The 19,466-nt window shown below is 41.7% G+C and overlaps 1 protein-coding gene across 6 annotated transcripts in view; it reads right to left on the minus strand.

Annotated features, from left to right (window-relative positions):
- Window positions 1-19,466, minus strand: part of tfb1m (transcription factor B1, mitochondrial) — a 63,301-nt gene that overhangs the window by 22,908 nt on the left and 20,927 nt on the right. For all 6 annotated transcript variants that reach the window (XM_072581049.1, XM_072581050.1, XM_072581052.1 and 3 more), the window contains exons 5-6: window positions 16,567-16,718; window positions 4,032-4,151 (exon numbers count right to left, since the gene is read on the minus strand). In XM_072581049.1, coding sequence (XP_072437150.1) covers window positions 4,032-4,151; window positions 16,567-16,718 — 272 coding nt within the window. The remainder of the gene's footprint in view (window positions 1-4,031; window positions 4,152-16,566; window positions 16,719-19,466) is intronic.

A 19,466-nucleotide genomic window follows, 5' to 3' on the forward strand; every position in this document is an offset into this window, starting at 1 on the left:
TAAAAAAAAGTGATGCTTATTTTGACTTGCGATCACTAATCAATTAAATTTTTAGGTTAAATAAATCCAGCAGGCCATTTTATTAAAATAACTCTCCAGGCTAACACTGAAAAGGAATGCTTATGTATTTTTCCTAATTAGGTGACAGTCAACCTATAAGCAGGAACATTTTCAAGATTAACCAGTATAATAGTACTTTAACACCTCATAATTCTCAGCAAAACAACGAGAAGATATGAAAATAGATACAGTACAACTGAAAAACCAACAAAACAACAAGGCACAAATTAAGCTTCACAGCCTGCATTCCCTACTAATGCCAACACATTTTGCTGCAGTGCTTCACTGTTCAATTAAAAAGTGAGCTCTCCAACTGTCCACTTCATTATTTATTCTCAACACAACTGTCCTTTCTTTTCAATCCTGGCTTTTAACTAGTTACAGAATTTTTCAGGATACATCTTTACTTTCATATATTTGCCTTCAGACCTGCTGTTACCATTTATGGCACATAGCTGCAATTTTTAATCAAGGTTGTCTGGTATCATTTCAGGGTGCAAAGATCAAAGAAGAATTATAAAAAAACAGTATCTGAATAACTTTATTTCAAAACTCCAGCTTTTTTTCCATCCCCACCACATAAATTGACACCTCCAACACCACCACCACTCTCCCAGTGTACTCAAGTTTTACAGAAACTATCTGTGCAGTGGCTTACTTAAGAGGTTTTTACAATTATGACATACTATATTTCATACGGTTCAAACACATTTTGATTACATCTAAGATTCTACACAGCTGGAAAGCTACAAAGGAATTTCAATTAATAATGCCATCCTCAGTATTCATTTCAGTGAATGTACTTATACTACATTTTAAAATATTAGTAAACAATGTAATTGGTTTAAACTGAGCTTTGTTCAGTCAAGTTGCCAACAAAGTGTTCCTTTAAAATCAGTTTTTGTGAGTAAGAATATTAAGCAATAAAGCAGCTGTCTACCAAACTCTTAAAAATGCTAAAATATTTTCACCACTTCAGAAATAAAAGATTTACACGTGAACATACAAAAATGGTTGAGAGCGACAGATCAAGAGGTTCACCAAGCCTTGTCCAGACAATAACACTGAAACCGCATCATAAACCACACACACTATCAGCCATGTATATCAGAGAAGTAAAACCCTCCTCAACTACAGCAATAGACAACATAGTTAAAAGGAGAATCATTTTGTAGCCATACAACCTGAAAGAGGGCACAGAAAGTTAAAAAGGCAGTTAAGTAAGTATATGGGATACTTGGCTTCGGATACAAACACAGAGAAAGAAGCAAGGATGTAATGTTACACCTTTGCACACCACTGATCAGTTCTCATCTGCAATACAGGTATCATGTAAAATTCTTGGCACCATACTTCACAAGGATTATGCCCTTCTGGTATGTGCAGAAAGATTGCTAGAGCTATAGTTGTTTTGCTTAGAGGACAGATTTAGATCTTCCCTTATACATCTATAAGTAGTACTCAAAACTGTCAGGGGTTTTGATACAGCAAGTCAGTCAGCATTCAGAGGTCATAAATTTAAAATTCTGTAAAAGAACTAGAAATAAAGAGAAATTATTTTAGTGTTCTATGATCCAAAATGCGTTGCAGGAAGAGTAAGAGAAACAGATTCCACTGAGCTTTGAAAAGACAATAGGACATGAAGTTGAAAAATACTAATTTGCAGGTTTAAGGAGAAAAAAGCTGCAGTGCTATAGGAATAAACAGACATCTCTTTCAAAGACCTTGTACAAGTAGGAAGGGGTAAATGGCTTCTTTGTGTTGTAAGATACTATAAAATCTGAACCTGATAGATTAAATAAACTTGAAATATAAAGCAAGGAGTGCACTTCTAACCACCTCCGCAAAGCCATTAGATACACTAAGAAGCAATAGCAGGCTAAGTTAGAAACCCAAATTATCATATGGATACCCACTGCTGAGGCAAGGCCTACATGACATAACGGAATAAAAAATGAAGCAGAACAGAATAACAGACAAAAAACACAGCCCTCCCTGATGCGCTCAATGCTTTTTACATTCAGTTCAAGCAGAATGCAAGTGGAATGGTGTCACCTGTCCCATGAGCACCCGACACACCCGATCCTTCAGACACCATTGCGGCCATTAGACTGGCTTTCTTGACAGTGAGTGCAAGGAAAGTGACTGGCCCAGATGGAGATCCACTCAGATCCTTTGTGGACCAGCAGGCAGGACTACAGGCTGACATCTTTAACTTCTCCCTGCTACAGTCTGAAGTTCCCACCTGCTTCAAGAACTTCACCACCAGCTCAGTACTAGGGCATCATGGTGGCTCAATGGTTAGCACTGCTGCCTCTTAGTGCCAGGAACCCGGGTTCGATTCCAGCCTCAGGCAACAGTCTGTGTGGAGTTTGCACATTCTCGCTGTTTCTTCATGGGTTTCCTCCCTCAGACCAAAGACGTGCATGTTGGGTGAATTGGCCACGGTAAATTGCCCATAATGTTCAGGGATGTGTAGGTTAGGTACAACAATCAGGAGAAATGTAGAGCAATAGAGTAGGGGAATGGATCTGGGTGGGTTACTCTTCGGAGATTCGGTGTAGATTTGTTGGGAAAGGGCCTGTTTCTACACTATGAGGATACTATATAAAAAAAATTAAATACACACAATTACTAGCGTCCGGTGGCTCTGACCACCATAATTATAATCAAAAGTTTAGTCATAGCTCACATCATCTCTCGTCTCCCAGCTTGCCTCAACCCTTTGCAATTTGCCTATCAGCACAACAGGTCGACAGCAGATGCTATTTCTTTAGCTCTATAGTCATCCCTAAAACATCTGGATAACAAGGATACCTACGTCAGGCTTCTACTTATCGACTGCAGCTCTAACTTCAACACTATAATCCAACCAAACTAGTCTCCAAACTCAGTTCAAACTAATCTCAGACCCAGGTCTCTGCTCCACCCTCTGTAACTGGATCCTCAAATTCCTGACCCACAGACTGCAATCAGTGAAGATAGACACATCACCCCTGTATGACAATCCTCAACAACGGTGCCCTGCAAAGATGTGTATTCAGCCTCCTCCTGCACTCCCTGTACACTCATGACTGTGTGGCCAAATTTCGTCCGAACTCCATCTAGAAGTTCACTGATGTAGACTGGATAGATGAGACCGAATACAGGAAGGAGATACAATACTTGGTGATGTTAATCAGAGATAACAATCTCTCCCTGAATGTCAGCAAAACTAAACAGCTGATCAGGAAGCAAGAAGGAGGACATGCGCCTTCTACATCAATGGAGCGGAGATGGAGAGGACAGACAGCATCAAGTTTCCTCGGAATGACGATAACCAACAATCTCTCCTGGACCACCCATGTAGATGCAACTCAAGGCAGCACAACAACAATACTTCAAATTGCTCATGAGTTAAGGAAATTTGACATTTGACATCTCTCATCAACGTTTACAGATGTACCACAGAAAGCATGCATCCAGATAGAATAATGGCTGGGTACAACAACTACACCGTCCAGGACTGTAAGAAACTACAGATAGTCACGAATACAGCTATCACACAAGCTAACCTCACACCCATTGAGTCCATCTACACTTCTCTTTACTGTGGAAAGACAGCCAACATTACCAAAGACCCCTCCCAACTTGGTTATAACCCCTTCCAAACTCTTCCATCAGGCAGATGATACAAAAGCTTAAACATGTAGCACCAAGTTCAAAAATAGCTTCTTCCCAGCTGTCACTAGACTGCTGAATGGACCTCTCAAAGTTAAATCTAATGTTGATCGTGCTTTTGTACACTTTGTGTAGCTGTAACTTGGTATGCTTCACTCTGTTAAATCACCCTATGATCTGTATGTCCTTGTATGTAGTGATCTGTCTGTATTGCAAAGCTTTTCACTGTACTTAGGTAGATGTGACAATAATAAATCAAATAAAATCAATCCCACACTCAGGACTCTAAACATTAGTTAGATGCACCTTACCTTAGGTTTCGGAACAAAGGCTCTGCCTGGAATAGTAAAGCAGCTCTTTACATTACACAAGTATTGAGCCATTATAGACAGTCTGCTTCTTTGCCTACTGCCAGTACTTGCTGTGAGACGCTGGAAAAGAAAGTATGTAATTTTAAGATCTATTGTACATATATTTAAAAACTGTTATACAGTTTTGTTACATGAGCATAAAGTGAGTTCATGAACAAACAAAACAGTCACTGAGTTACACTGTCTTCAGTTACAATGAGTGAAGGCATCTTTAATTTTATTTGTATCAGACATGGATTGCAGTTATTTCATTTTTTCATAAGCAAAAAAAAAGTCGCTGAATGATACAAGTTTAATTTTTAAACCAAATTTTCATCCAAACGAGCTCAGCTTTGCAAAGACTTGTGGTTGCTGTTCTTCTGTCAGCATTTGCCCTCTAAAACTGACCTCAACTTCTGGACGTCAGTATTTATAGATATGTATGGAAATCCTGATTGATGCAGTCTGCCACTAAAGCTCCACAACAGTATAATATGTTTCAGCCTCACAGCCAATCATTGAAAACAGCAACAGTTTCAACATTGCTGCTTAAAAATTGGTGTTGGAAAACCCACATCTCTCAGTGTGGCTTACTTTATAGTTTGACCTTCAGCAGTGGAAACTTAGCCAATTAGGGTATGGTATCCCTTTAACTGAAAAAAAAACTATGCAAAACTGTTTAGCATAATTGAACAGAAAATGGAAAAACTAATTTTAACAACATTAGTACCTAATCATTTAGTTAACACTATCAGACTGAGCTGGACAAAGTGTAGGGATCCACAGGGTATTCCAAAATGTAGGAAATCCCAGTTAGACCATCAAAACAACTGATTTGTCTGACTTTTGCTATTCAGGTCAAAATCAATTCATACCAGCTTTCATCATTAATGGAAAATTACTATTCATTCTAACACTTAACTTTAACCACAGACAAATAGAAGAATATGCAACTTAAACCATAGCCTTCAAAACCCCTAAATATACACATACTCATGACTGAAAAGAACATTTGACACAGTTACTATCGTAGAAAAATAACAGACGGTAAACAAATTCTGAAGATCACAAATCAAGATTAAGCAAGTTACATTTTCTTATACTGTGTTTTTAATTTTTAACATTGTTGTCCACAGAGTGATGGCTGTTCTTTGTTTTGATAGTTTGTTTTAGGATTGCTTGATTTTCAAGAGACGGATAGACATACGGAGATAGAGACAGACAAGAGTTGGGAGTGAGGAGAAGTGTGGATGTTTTCAATTTGCAGAATGTTTCTCGGTATTACCCTGGCACTGGCTGCTCTTTAACATTCTGCATTCCAACTGCAGGGCTGTCAACTGGCACATTTTCCTTTACTCCTGGGACCACTCAAAGGGAGAATTCTCCCCTTCAGTGGTTTAAAAAAAAAGCAACATGGCATTGCAGAACTCAAATATATGCAGCACTTCATTTTCAAGTTGCAAAACTCTCCTGGTATTTCAGTTACATAGCAATTTCGGCTTATTGTCCCAAAAAGAAAGAGATGGGGTCTTTAACACATTCTGATAGTGTTGCTTTAAAACAACAAACTAGTACTAACAAATCAAGTAAAATTAATTTGATTTGAAGACCATTCAGTTGTCACATGGTGGCACAGTGGTTAGCACTGCTGCCTCACAGCACCAGAGACCCGGGTTCAATTCCCGCTTCAGGCGACTGACTGTGTGGAGCTTGCACATTCTCCCAGTGTCTGCGTGGGTTTCTTCTGGGTGCTCCGGTTTCCTCCCACAGTCCAAAGATGTGCAGGTCAGGTGAATTGGCCATGCTAAATTGCCCATAGTGTTAGGTGAAGGGGTAAATGTAGGGGAGCGGATCTGGATGGGTTGCGTTTCGACGAGTCGGTGTGGACTTGTTGGGCCGAAGGGCCTGTTTCCACACTAAGTAATCTAATCATGACAGCAGTAATGCTTTTGAGCACAAAAAAAAACAAAATTAGCTAATTGACATCTGACAGCCCATTAAGCAAATACTTGACAGCCACTTGAAAGGGTCCTGTAGCAAAAACAGAATCTTCAAAGGAAATTTACAAAACTAAATTTAAATGTGAAGCCCAGGTCATTGCTGCATTTTAGCCCTGCAGCAGCTACATAGCATGTAAAACCCAAATACTAGTGGCCAACACATGGACGTAACAATGGAAGAAAGGCAGATATAATAACCCTCTCTATTGCCAGCTGCCTGAAACAAGATCAATGGTCACCTTGACCAGGCTCAGGGGCTGACCCACGAGGAGGTCCTTCGATATATCCTCCACCCTGCTCCACTCTACTCTGGATGACCAAAGATTAGGAACGTGGGGCTGAAATGCAAATAAAACGGAGCAGCAATTCCCTGAAAAAGTGGACTGGTAATGTAACCTCACTTAACATGTGGGGCAGCACAGTGTCTCAGTGGTTAGCACTGCTGCCTCACAGCACCAGGGTCCCGGGTTCGATTCTAGCCTCAGGCGACTATCTGTGTGGAGTTTGCACATTCTCCTAGTGTCTGCGTGGGTTTCCTCCAGATGCTCCGGTTTCCTCCCACAATCTAAAGATGTGCAGGTTAGGTGAATTGACCATGCTAAATTGCCCATAGTACTAGGTGCATTCGTCAGAGGGAAATAGATCTGGGAGGGTTACTCTTCGGAGGATCGGTGTGGACTTGTTGGGCCGAAGGGCCTGTTTCCACACTGTAGGGAATCTTATCTAAAAAACTATAGAACATATGCTTCTTAAGGGATTACAGAAATCCCAATAATCTACTTAATCCATGGCAAAACTCTAACCATTGACTTGAATTTTTCATTGGTTATGAACTCATTAAGTTGTCCAATACAAATCATTGCATCCTGACCACTAAACTCTTTCTGTCAAGCATATCAGACACGCAGTACACTGAAGAATGAGGGCTAATTTAACATATCAGTTTTATTTCTAGCAGACCATTTGAATCAATTTTATGGCCTATACGTCCATAATGCAATTATTCAATGATCTAAGAGCGACATACAGAAATGGTGAAGACTTTCTATTAGTTGATCATATCTAATGGATTATCTACTTCCCTTTTAATGTCCACAAACATCACTTCCTTTTGGAACAATTTTCCACCACATTTCAAATCACACTTTGATTACTAAATTAATCATTCTAAAATTCCTCGTGGTAAGCAGCTATAATTACATTTTTTGCATAATTATTTAGTTTTTAAAAACAAATTCCATTTGACATTGGATGAAACCTTCTGCTCATGCTGAGACTGAGCTTGAAGGCAGAAAGAGCATTTCATTAGGGGTTACAATGGCATACCCAGGTGCTGCTGCTTTAATGCCTCTGCCACTATTTACCATGGTCAACCTTGCACACCACAATTACCCTCCCTCTATCGTGCCAACTGAGGCCCTTAAGTAGCCAATTAATGATCATTTAAGGTCCTCATCCCAACACTGGTATGAACCTAGGGCAAAGGGCTTTTCAGTATGGCAGTCAGCTTCTCACCACTGGGGTATTTGAGGATGGGTAGGGGGACGGGCAAGTGGAAGGGCACTCAGGGCATGAGTGGGAAATGGATATTGGAAAGAAAGGATCCTGCTAAATGCCACCTCTGCACTTGCTTCTGAAATCCATCCCTCTCCCAATGATCCCTACCTTTTATCTTAGCCTGCTGGACACACTTTCCTCATTCCTGAAGAAGGGCTCATGCCCAAAACGTCGATTCTCCTGCTCCTTGGATGCTGCCTGACCTGCTGCGCTTTTCCAGCAATAAATTTTCAGCTCTGACCTCCAGCATCTGCAGTCCTCACTTTCTCCATTACTAACCTGCAGCCTGGTAGATGCTTTTCCTGCAGCAGCCACCACCTTCGCTGTGGCACAAGAGCTGCTGGCCTGTGATTGGTCAGCAGCCCTCAGGTGGCAAGACCTGCCGCCCAGGGTCTTCAGTCAAGGGGAAGGCCCGCCATTGTCTCAACACTGTCTGATTGGCTTATTGGCTAAAAAGTGGTAGCATGGGCCTCTTGTCAGCTTTCAAACAAGACCAGTAACATCCATGCTGTCCATTTTCTCATTGAAGGAAACTTATAAATGCTTAATGTATGGTCATTGACATAGTTCAAAATGGCATGATTTAATTGACCAAAAGAAATACCTTTTTTGACTTTAAATGTTTTAACATCAAGGAATAAGCCTCACACAAATTCTGCACCGTCATTGAAACTTATAACTTACAAGGATGTCACTACGCCTATGAGGAGTTATCCAATCAGTTCCACTTTCAGGTTTTCTATACACCTACAACTTTTCCATCCTCAAGTTATGTCTAATTTTCATTGGAAGTTACAACTTTATCAGCTTCTACTATCCTTTCAAGCAGTACAATTCTGATCATAACTCATGTGGTAAAATAATTTCACCATACCCTTTGTTCTTTTGCCAATGCTCTTTTATTTGTATCCTCTGGTTATTGATTCTCCTGCCTGGAAAAGTTTCTCTCTGGTCAACCAAATGGGAGGTGATTCACTTTGGTATGAGTAACAAAAAGATGGGGTACTGGGCTAATGGTCGGATACTTGGTAGTGTGGATGAGCAGAGGGATCTTGGTGTCCATGTACACAGATCTCTGAAAGTTGCCACCCAGGTAAATAGTGCTGTGAAGGCGGCATATGGCGTATTGGCTTTTATTGGTAGAGGAATTGACTTCCGGAGTCCTGAGGTCATGTTGCAGTTGTATAAGACTCTGGTGCGGCCGCATCTGGAGTATTGTGTGCAGTTTTGGTCGCCATACTATAGGAAGGATGTGGAGGCACTGGAACGGGTGCAGAGAAGGTTTACCAGGATGTTGCCTGGTATGGTTGGAAGATCGTATGAGGAAAGGCTGAGGCACTGGGGGCTGTTTTCATTGGAGAAAAGAAAGTTTAGGGGTGACTTGATAGAGGTGTACAAGATGATTAGGGGTTTAGATAGGGTTGACCATGAGAACCTTTTTCCACGTATGGAGTCAGCTATTACGAGGGGGCATAGCTTTAAATTAAGGGGTGGTAGGTATAGGACAGATGTTAGGGGTAAGTTCTTTACTCAGCGAGTCGTGAGTTCATGGAATGCCCTGCCAGTAGCAGTGGTGGATTCTCCCTCGTTATGGGCATTTAAATGGGCATTGGATAGGCATATGGAGGATAGTGGGCTAGTGTAGGTTAGGTGGGCTTGGATCGGCACAACATAGAGGGCCAAAGGGCCTGTACTGCACTGTATTTTTTCTATGTTTCTATGTTTTCTAATTTTGAACACCTCTATTTAATATCCATGTATCTCAGCTTCTCATAAAGGCTAACTAGGCTACTGCTATTCTTAGTCTTTCTACAATACCACATCACCCATCCTTGTATCAGACTAGCATACTTTTCTGTATAGAAATAATGAAGATTAACCAGAATGATGCCATGAGTTAAACTAATAAGTCAGGTTGCAAAGATTAGGCATGAACTTCACTGAGTGCAGAAGATTAAGAGAGGATCTAATGACAGTGTTTACCTCAATTATTCCCCTGATTACAACTAGTTTAAATTTGATTATCCTCCCCAACTGTATCTTTCTTTCATATTATACTTTTCACATTGTAATTTGTGTCTTTGCTTCAAGTTTTGTCGATTTTGTACTTTCTAACTGCTTTCATCCTGCCTTCCTCATCCTTTCCCCAAACCCAACTTCCAAGTTTAAATGCCTTCCTATACATCAATTTTGCCCATTCATTAACTCCTTCCTGTTCAAATAGAGCATCAATCTTCTCTAGGACTGATATCAATCTCCAATAAAATGAAACTGTCTGAAATACTCTTCTTATAAATAACCCTCTAGTGACATTCAGAACACCTTGATTTTCAAGTAAGTATCAAGCAGTCAATTGCAACATTGAATGATGGTCAAAGGTTTCCCATTCCCAGAAAGGGGCAGAAGCCATGACCTGAGCTCCTTACAGCCAGAGTCTAGAAACTCCAATTATCACTTTCCAGCCCTTTAGCTGAGAGCCCGCCATTGACATCACCAGTGATACTATAGCCATCAATCATTCCATATTTAGTTGTGATTTACATCTTTTGAGGGGGAACACAGCAGGCAGCAATTTTAAACTGTAACACTGACTCATTTTATCCTTCCTGCCAGTCAGAAGATACTGACCAAGACCGTAAAACATAGGAGCAGAAATCAGGCCATTCGGCTGCCATTTAATCATGACTGCTCTGCCATTTAATCATGACTGATAGGTTTTTCGTTTTCTCCCTGTCCAAGCTTTCTTTTACAAACTCACTCCAGGTAAGTGCTTCATTTGCTTCTGGCTTTGGAGTCAACACTGCAGATGGAAACAGAGAAAGCTATATAAATGGTTCCTTTTACAATAATAAAACTAAAAATGAGTGTTGAGAGAGTGCTGCCCCAATTCAAGCTCTATGCTTGACACTAGAAATATCAGCTTCACGGTTTTAAAAAAACAAGCAGTTAGCCAGGCATTTCTCAGTTTATAAGAGTAAGCATTGAGCTGGGGAGCCAGTGGTGAGCCAGGGTATGAGCCCAAGGCAGACCCTTGGTGCTGAAGTCACAATTCCCAGAGAGAATATGAGGCAAGGATAACTTTATTAATCTTCATATTGTTTTATATGATTTTAATACTTTTTATGCTGTTTTTAGTGTTGATAGTTTTAAAGTCTTATTTTTGTTTTAAAGTATATAAGGGCTTTAAGTTCAGTGATCCAAAGTAGAAGGGCCCTAGAATTAATATTGTGCGAATTCAAGAGCAATCAATGCATTTAAGTCAAAGGTTTAGAAGATAGAAGGAAAACTAAAGGCCATGGTATGCTCCTCCTGCTCCTTGTGCCTACAGAACATTTTGCTAGTCAGAGTAGAAATAGCAGGATATATCTGACGGATTTGTGGTTGATGAGATAGTGCTACAGGGAAGAGTTTCAGTTTCCTCAGGCATTGAGATCGGTTCTTGGGTAGTGGCACCTGTACATGCTGGACAGATTGGATCTAAGCAAAGAACAGAACTGATGTCCGAGGGAATATATTTGCAAGTTTTGGCAGGAAGGGTTTAAATTAAAATGGAAGGAGGATAGGACTGTATACAGGGAGACAAAGGACAGGAAGATAAGGACTGAAATAAGACGACAGAATGGGAAAGAAGAAGATAGGCAATAAATTCAAGGACTATAATTGAGCAGGGGCACAGTGAACAGGACTAATGGTAAAAAGACAAGCATTAAGGCCTGTGACTGAACACATGGAGAATTTGCAACAAAATGGACAAACTGTACAAGAGATCTAAATGGGTTTGATATAGTGCAGATTACAGAGATGTATCTGCAGGGTGCCTGGGAATGGGAACGGAATATCCAGGATTTTCAATTTTTAGAAAAGGCAGACAAAAAAGGAAAAGGAAGTGGGATAGTGCCGCTGATTAAAAAGGAAATTATTGCCTTTGTAAATAATAATATTAGCTGTGGTGATGTACAGTCTGTGATGACTGAGCTGAGAAACACCAAGGGAAAGAAAACAATAGTAGAGATTGCACAGAGCTTCCCATATTGTAGTAGTAATATTGGGGATGGCTTAAAAAAAGATAATTAGAGATAAAAGTAATAGAGGTACAGCAGGAATTCTGGGTGACTTCAACCTGATTATCAACTGGGCATTTCAAATCAGATGGGATTGGAATGGTGGTGCTAAAACCGATTAGTTGAGAGAGAGGAAACAGTCCTCAAGGAGTAGGAACAAATTGATCTTTTCCTGAGTGGCAGGTAGTACCTAGAGGGGTAAAGCAGGCTCAGGTCTTGGACCTCATCTATCATTAATTTTCATGATATAGAAGAAAACATTAACATTCCCAGACAAGGTGAAAGAGTGTTAAAACAGATGCTGGATATCCACGTGAAGGTACAAGGTTTGCACAAAATTTAAATTCAACAGAGAAGTACCTGCTTCAATACTGCCAAAGTCAGAAGTCACACAACACTGGGTTATAGTCCAACAGATTTATTTGAAACCACAAGCTTTCAGAGCGCAGCCCTTTTGTCAGGTGCAGTGACAGAGAACAGACCACAGACAGAGAGTTCATAGGCAGACAGAGGGAGATCAAGGGCAGAGAGATCAAAAGATCATATAACTGGTTTAAGTGGAATTAAAGAAATAAAGTCTCAGCATATGACCAGGTGTGTTAGACAGTGAGTTAAGTATTGACAGCTGAATAAGCAAAGGGATGACCTATAATCCGATTGAGAGAGATAATTACAAAAAAATTTAAAAATAAGGTCGTGCTGGAGACAAACTAAATGACTGATTTTACAGATACAGAATAATGTGATGGGGTCACATGTAGCACAGCATGAACCCAAGATTACAGTTGAGGTTGTTGTCATAGGTATCAGCCTCTGCTCAACGATTCTGCGTTGTTGTGTATCTTGAAGTCCGCCTTGGAGGACGCATACCCAAAGATCAGAGGCCAAATTCCCTTGGCTGCCAGACGGTTAGCCATGATTGATGTCTGCAAGGGTCTCACAAACTTGATTGAGTTTTTTGAGGAAGTAACAAAGAAGATTGGTGAGGGCAGAGCAGTAGATGTGATCTATATGGACTTCAGTAAGGCATTCGACAAGGTTCCCCATGGGGGACTGATTAGCAAAGTTAGATCTCATGGAATACAGGGAGAACTAGCCACTTGGATACAGAACTGCATCAAAGGTAGAAGACAGAGGGTGGTTGTGGAGGGTTGTTTTTCAGACTGGAGGCCTGTGACCAATGGAGTGCCACAAGGATCGGTGCTGAGCCCTCTTCTTTTAGTCATTTACATAAATGACATCCTCTATGGACAAGCCCTATGCGTACACCGGATCTGTTCAGGTGAGGAGGAACGTGACGAACACCTGGAACTACACAGGGATGCCCTCATAAGAATAGGGTACAATGCTCAGCTCATCGACCGCCAGTTCCAACAGGCCACAGCAAAGAATGGTAATGACCTCCTCAGGAGAGAGACACGTGCTGCAAACGACAGGGTACCCTTCGTTGTTCAGTACTTCCCAGGAGCCGAAAACTACGCCATGTTCTTCGCAACCTGCAACACATCATCAATGAGGATGAGGAGGAGCACCTCACCAAAACCTTCCCCACACCTCCTCTGCTCGCCTTTAAATAACCTCCAAACCTCAAACAGATTATTGTTCATAGCAAACTGCCCGGCTTTCAGGACAACTCCACGCAACCCTGCAAGACATGTTGGAGTGTGGACATGGATACCACCATTACGCATGGGGGCACCTCCCACCATGTATGTGGCAGGTACTCATGCGACTCAGTCAACGTTGTCTATCTTATATGCTGCAGGCAAGGATGTCCTGAGGCATGGTACATTGTGGAAACCGAGCAGAGGCTACAGAAACGGATGAATGAGCACTGCACAACAAACAACAGACAGGAGGGTTCCCTTCCAGTTGGAGAACACTTCAGCGATCTAGGACATTTGACCACGGACCTTCAGCTGACCATCCTCCAAGGCAGACTTCGGAACAGGCAGCAGCGAAACGTGGCCGAGCAGAGGCTGATAGCTAAGTTCGGTACCCATAGGGAGGGCTATGTCACACTACAGGTGACCACCATCACACTACACACACTCTCTCATTGACCTAGACCCCTTTACACTCACACACATATACACTCTCTCTCACAGACACTCAACCCCCACCCCACACGCACACACACAAACCCACTTGCACATATACCTTTGTGGGGTGAATTTGTACTTGCAGAGTTACATTGTACTTTGTTCAAAAACTGCATGAATCCCTGTAAGACTGTCAACTCTTTTTACATTAGAATCAATCTAAACATTATGGTACAGACAACAGAACACAGGGGACTAACAACTTCAACATCTTACCTGGCTGACACCTATTGTTAAAGTTAACCTGAGAATGTAACTTCTAAAAAGAGTTTTGTGATTTACATATGAAACAAGTGAAACTATCATGGTCATTCTAACAGATGAGAGACTTAAACAATCAAGATATTTTTCAATGCATAATTTCAGATACATCACACTGTAAACTTTTGCTATAAATTCTGTGTCTTACAATTGTGTACTCCACAACCGCCTGAAGGAGCACCTAGTGCTTCCAATTAAACCTGTTGACTATAACCTGGTGTTGTATGATTTATAACTTTGTACACCCCAGTCTAACACTGGCATCTCCACATCGAGATTGAAAGAAGTCTCAAAAAAGTAGCTCCATGCAAACAAAGATTCAGGCTTAGGCTGACAAGGCACAAACATGATTTAGTCTATGATGTAGGCCAGGCACAAATACAGATGCATTCTCAAGAACAGAAATGGATCGAGCAAAATATTAAAACTTTCTTGCAGAAGAGTTTACAGCGATAACCAACAGCTGGAGAAAACTTAGACAAATTTATGTAGCTCGAAAATTTAAACAAGGAGTGCACAAACATCAGACAATAGCCCAAAGATGTGCAGGTTAGGTGAAATGGCCATGCTAAATTGTCCACAATGTTCAGGGACATGTAAGTTGGGTGCATTACTCAGCGGTAAATATAGGGAACTGGGTGGGTTACTCTGCTGAGGGTTGGTGTGGACTTGTTGGATTGAAGGGCCTGTTTCCACACTGTAGAGATTCGAAATAAATACTGCCTACAGGGAGGTTGAAATATAGTCCGGAAGACCAAGTCCAGAGATGTTTCCAGAAACAGAATCTACACTGAACAATTATAGGAGACATAGTGGTGTATGAATATTTAATACCAAAGTTCATTGTGAAGAGAAATCCTACTGAAACTCCAGCTGGATATTTAGGGAGTCACACAGCACAGAAACAGACCCTTCTGCCCAACTCATCCTTGCTAACCAGGCACCCTAAACTGAACTAGTCCCATTTGTCTGCATTTCGCAGTTAGGTATCATGAAGTGCAGAACAAGAACACAACAATCAGTGTGACGGCTAGGCATATAGGACTACATTGCCTCATGTCAAATGTGCCATACACAGCCAAGAGCCTACAGAACCAATGATTTCATCAAGATTTCCACAAAGGGCATGGAACGAACGAGAAATGGATTTGCTCAATTTTAAAGGGAAGATGTATTTAGCAGGAGTGAGCCATTATTCAGGATGAATCGAATCGGCAAGACTTCATTCAGCCAGGGCATGCACTGATCAGAGCACTGAAAAGGATCTGTACAATACATGGTTCCCCAGATGAATTAATATTGGAAAATAGACAATTCGTCAAAAAGAATTTCATGTTGTTTATGTTGGAGGTCGGCATCAACCAGGCGACATGTTCTCCACTCGATTCTTACTCAAACAGAGAAGCAGAAAGTACAGCCAAGGTCATGAAGTCACTGAGAACTCTTAAGAATCCAGATTGGAAATTACTCTGCTTAGTTACAGGACACCATCACTGAATAGCCAGAATTGTTAATAAACAGGAGGCTAAAAACAAATGTACTAGTTGCAGAACAATTTCAGGCCAAATATAGCCTCGAGACCGAATGAACTTAAAGGAACTAGAACAAAGCCACAGCAAAAAGAAGCAGAGTCGGTACAGCTTTAGACAGAAGACAAAATTTTGTCAACCTTAAAGCCAGAACAGAGGGTTAGGTTAAGGGGCAGAAATTCAGTAACCACGGTCATTAGAGAAACAGACCATCCAAGATTTTACATTGCGAGAATGCCTGAAGGCATATTCAGTGGAACAGGAAGGCATTAATCTTAGTAGGAGCCAAATTACTGCAAATGCTGGAGATCACAGTAGATCGGACAGCATCCATGGTGAGAAAGCAAGCTTACATTTCAAGTCTAGATAGGTCTTCATCACCTGCTGTGATCTCCTGCATTTGATGTTAGGTTCATGTGATTAGTTGCATTGTCAAGATTTATGTGAATATTATTACATCTGATCTTCTCCCAAAATTTCTCTCTACTTGGTTTACATTATTCTAGTATTCTCCAATTAGTTAGTTGCACAGTATGTGTTATCACTAACGTCCCCAGCCCGAAGTCCAAATCTCAAATGGTGAGACAGATCTGGAGCTCTGACTGGATGCCCCAGTCTGGTTTTCTTGAATTCAGTGCTAGGGTGTCATGTATGTGGAACAGTTGTAGCACTCTATACATTGGTCTCATGTAGCTTAAATATAACTGTCCCACATCCTGTAATAAACATGCTTGGCTCCATTTCTTAGTTCAAGGGAGTTTAATGCTTGTAAACAACAAATGCAGGAGATCACAGCAGATCACAAAGAGCTATCTAGACTTGAAATGTAAGCTTGCTCTCTCACCATGCATGCTGCCTAACCTGTTGTGATCTCCTGCATTGTTGTTTACAAGCACACTTAAGGATCCGAGATACTCAGTTCGATATCTCAATATGCAAGCAGCAAATGCTTTATTTCTAAGCACAGAAATAAATTCAAAACCTACCTCTGCAACCTCCTTTTGAAATGTTAGTGTCATCTGTGTTCTCCCAAAGACAAACGGTCCATTACGATTTGCAATATTCTCCAACCATTTGATAATGAGAGGTGTTGAAACACTGAAAGGAAGATTGCCAATGATGTGCACGTTTGGAGGGTCTGTTCAAAAATTTAAAAAGATAAATATACTGTAAGTGACTGAATAGCTAGGACCCAAATGCTCAATATGACGCAGCATCTTTCAGAAGTGAAAAATCAATGAACAATCTATGAATAAAAATTGTTCTCTTATCACTGGAAGACGGAACAATTCCTTAAAAAGGAATAACCAGCAGACACAAGACAAAGTCAGCTGCTGGGTCAGTGGTAGGCAGAGGGAGAAACCAACAAGAGGAGAAAAACCACACTTAACCTCAAATTGTACCAATCTGCTAGCTGCAAATGCATCTGTCCACAACAATATTGGTAAAATGACCATCATTCAGTACTTGAAGAGATGACTATCTGTCTTCACACTGACAATACACTCCATCGTGCTATGTGGCACTATCACTGTGCTAAATGGGATAGACTTCAAATAGATCCAGCAGCTTAAGACTGGGCATTCATGAGATGCTGAGGGCCATCAACAGCATCAGAATTGAACCTCAGTGCAATCTGTAACTTCATGGTCTAGCTTATCTCTCACTCAACAATTATCAAGCCAGGGGATCAAACTTGCTTCAGTGGAGTGTGCAGGAGGGCATGCCAGGAGCAGTAGCAGGCATCCCTGAAAATGAGATGTCAACCAAACAGGACTATTTGCATGTCAAACAGCATAAGCAACAAGTCACAGGCAGAGCTAAGCAATCCCACAACCAACAAATCAGACATAGGCTCTTCCTGCCACATCCATGAATGAGATATCATCTAAGAACTGCCCACTGATATTCAGTGGTGTTACCATCACTCAATCCTTCACAAACAGCCTGAGGGGTTCCATTTACCAGAAACTCAACTGAACTCACCACGTAAACAGAGTGACTACAACAGCAGGTCAGAGGCTAGGAAGACAGCTTGATTCCCCAAGTCCTGTCCACCATCTTCAAGACACAGGTTAGGAGTGTAATGGAATACTCCCCACTTACCTGGATGGTGCAGCTCCAAGAAGTTTGACACCATTTAGGACAAAGCAGCCTGCATGATTGGCATTGCATACATAAGTCTGGATTAGAGTGGTGCTAGAGAAGCACAGCAGTTCAGGCAGCATCCGAGGAGCAGGAAAATCGACGTTTCAGGCAAAAGCCCTTCATCAGGATTAGAGGCAGAGTGCCTGCAGGGTGGAGAGATAAATGAGAGGAGGATGGGGGTGGGGAGAAAGTAGCATAGAGTACAATAGGTGAATGGGGGTGGGGATGGAGGTGATAGGTCAGAGGGGAGACTGGAGTGGATAGTTGGAAAGAATGATAGGCAGTAGGACAAGTCATAGGGACAGTGCTGAGCTGGAAGTTTGGAACTGGGGTGAGGTGGGGGGGTGAGGTGGGGAGGGGAGGAGAAGAGAGGAGAAGAGGGGAAATGAGGAAGTTGGTGAAGTCCACACTAATGCCCTGGGGTTGAAGTGTTCCGAGGCAGAAGATGAGGCGTATTTCCTCCAGACGTCGGGTGGTGAGGGAGCAGCGGTGAGGGAGGCCCAGGACCTCTATGTCCCCAGCAGAGTGAGAGGGGGAGTTGAAATGTTGGGCCACAGGGCGGTGTGGTTGATTGCAGGTGTCCCGGAGATGTTCCCTAAAGTGCTCTGCTAGGAGGCGTCCAGTCTCCCCAATGTAGAGGAGACCGCATCGGGAGCAACAGATACAATAAATGATATTAGTGGATGTGCAGTTAAAACTCTGATGGATGTGGAAGGCTCCTTTGGGGCCTTGGATGGAGGTGAGGGAGGTGGTGTGGGCACAGGTTTTGCAATTCCTGTGGTGGCAGGGGAAGTTGCCAGGACGTGAGGGTGGGTTGTTAGGGGGGGCGTGGACCTGACCAAGCAGTCACAGAGGGAATGGTCTTTATCTACTCCTTCCACCACTAACGTTCAGTAGCAGCGCTGTGTACTATCTATAAGATGCACTGCAGAAATTTACCAAAGCTCCTTCCATACCTATGGCCACTTCCATTTCAAAGGACAAGGGCAGCAGATACATTGGAACACCACCACTTCCAAGTTCCCTCCAAGCCACTGAAATCCTGACCTGGTTTTAAAAAAAAATCATTCCTTTACTGTTACTAGGTCAAAATTTTGGAATGCCCTCTCTCTGGAATATGGGTCAACTTACAGCATGTGGACTACAGCTGTTCAAGAAGGCAGCTCACTGCCAGCTTCTCAAGGGCAACTAGGGATGGCAATAATTGCTGGCCAGCCAGCGACGCCAAAGTCCCATGAGTGAATGAATAAATAAAAAAAGCAAGGGCTTTTTAACACTCACTTTCACAATGTGAGTTACTTGTTGATGGACCCACTGGCTGCAACAATGAATTTTTAAAACTTCAAGTCAGTCATGCCTCAAAATAAAAGCATCTAGCAACTCAGTAATTATCTAAAATATGTTATTCAGTAAAGAAAAACTATGTAACTCTGTTGGCTGCACTTCCTCATGCCGTGAGTCTTTATCCACAAAAATGATGTGTTACCTACTCCAACATTTGGTAAGTTCACCAAAATAGTTGAACATTCACTAGCTAACTTAAAAGGAGTATCCTCTTCCCAGAAGTTATGTTTTCTGATCTCTGAATTTTCCCTAGGTAAGGAAAGATTGATCAGAATAGGGCCACAAGCATTTCTCTGGAATATTTGAGTGTACCCTTTGGAAATTGAACTGAAGGAAAATAACGCAAGTACAAAGCTGATCCTCCTCTCCCCAATTATAACATGGATGTGGGCGT

This window comes from Chiloscyllium punctatum, chromosome 11 (genome assembly GCF_047496795.1).
Source record: "Chiloscyllium punctatum isolate Juve2018m chromosome 11, sChiPun1.3, whole genome shotgun sequence".
NCBI classification, from domain to species: Eukaryota; Metazoa; Chordata; class Chondrichthyes; order Orectolobiformes; family Hemiscylliidae; genus Chiloscyllium; species Chiloscyllium punctatum.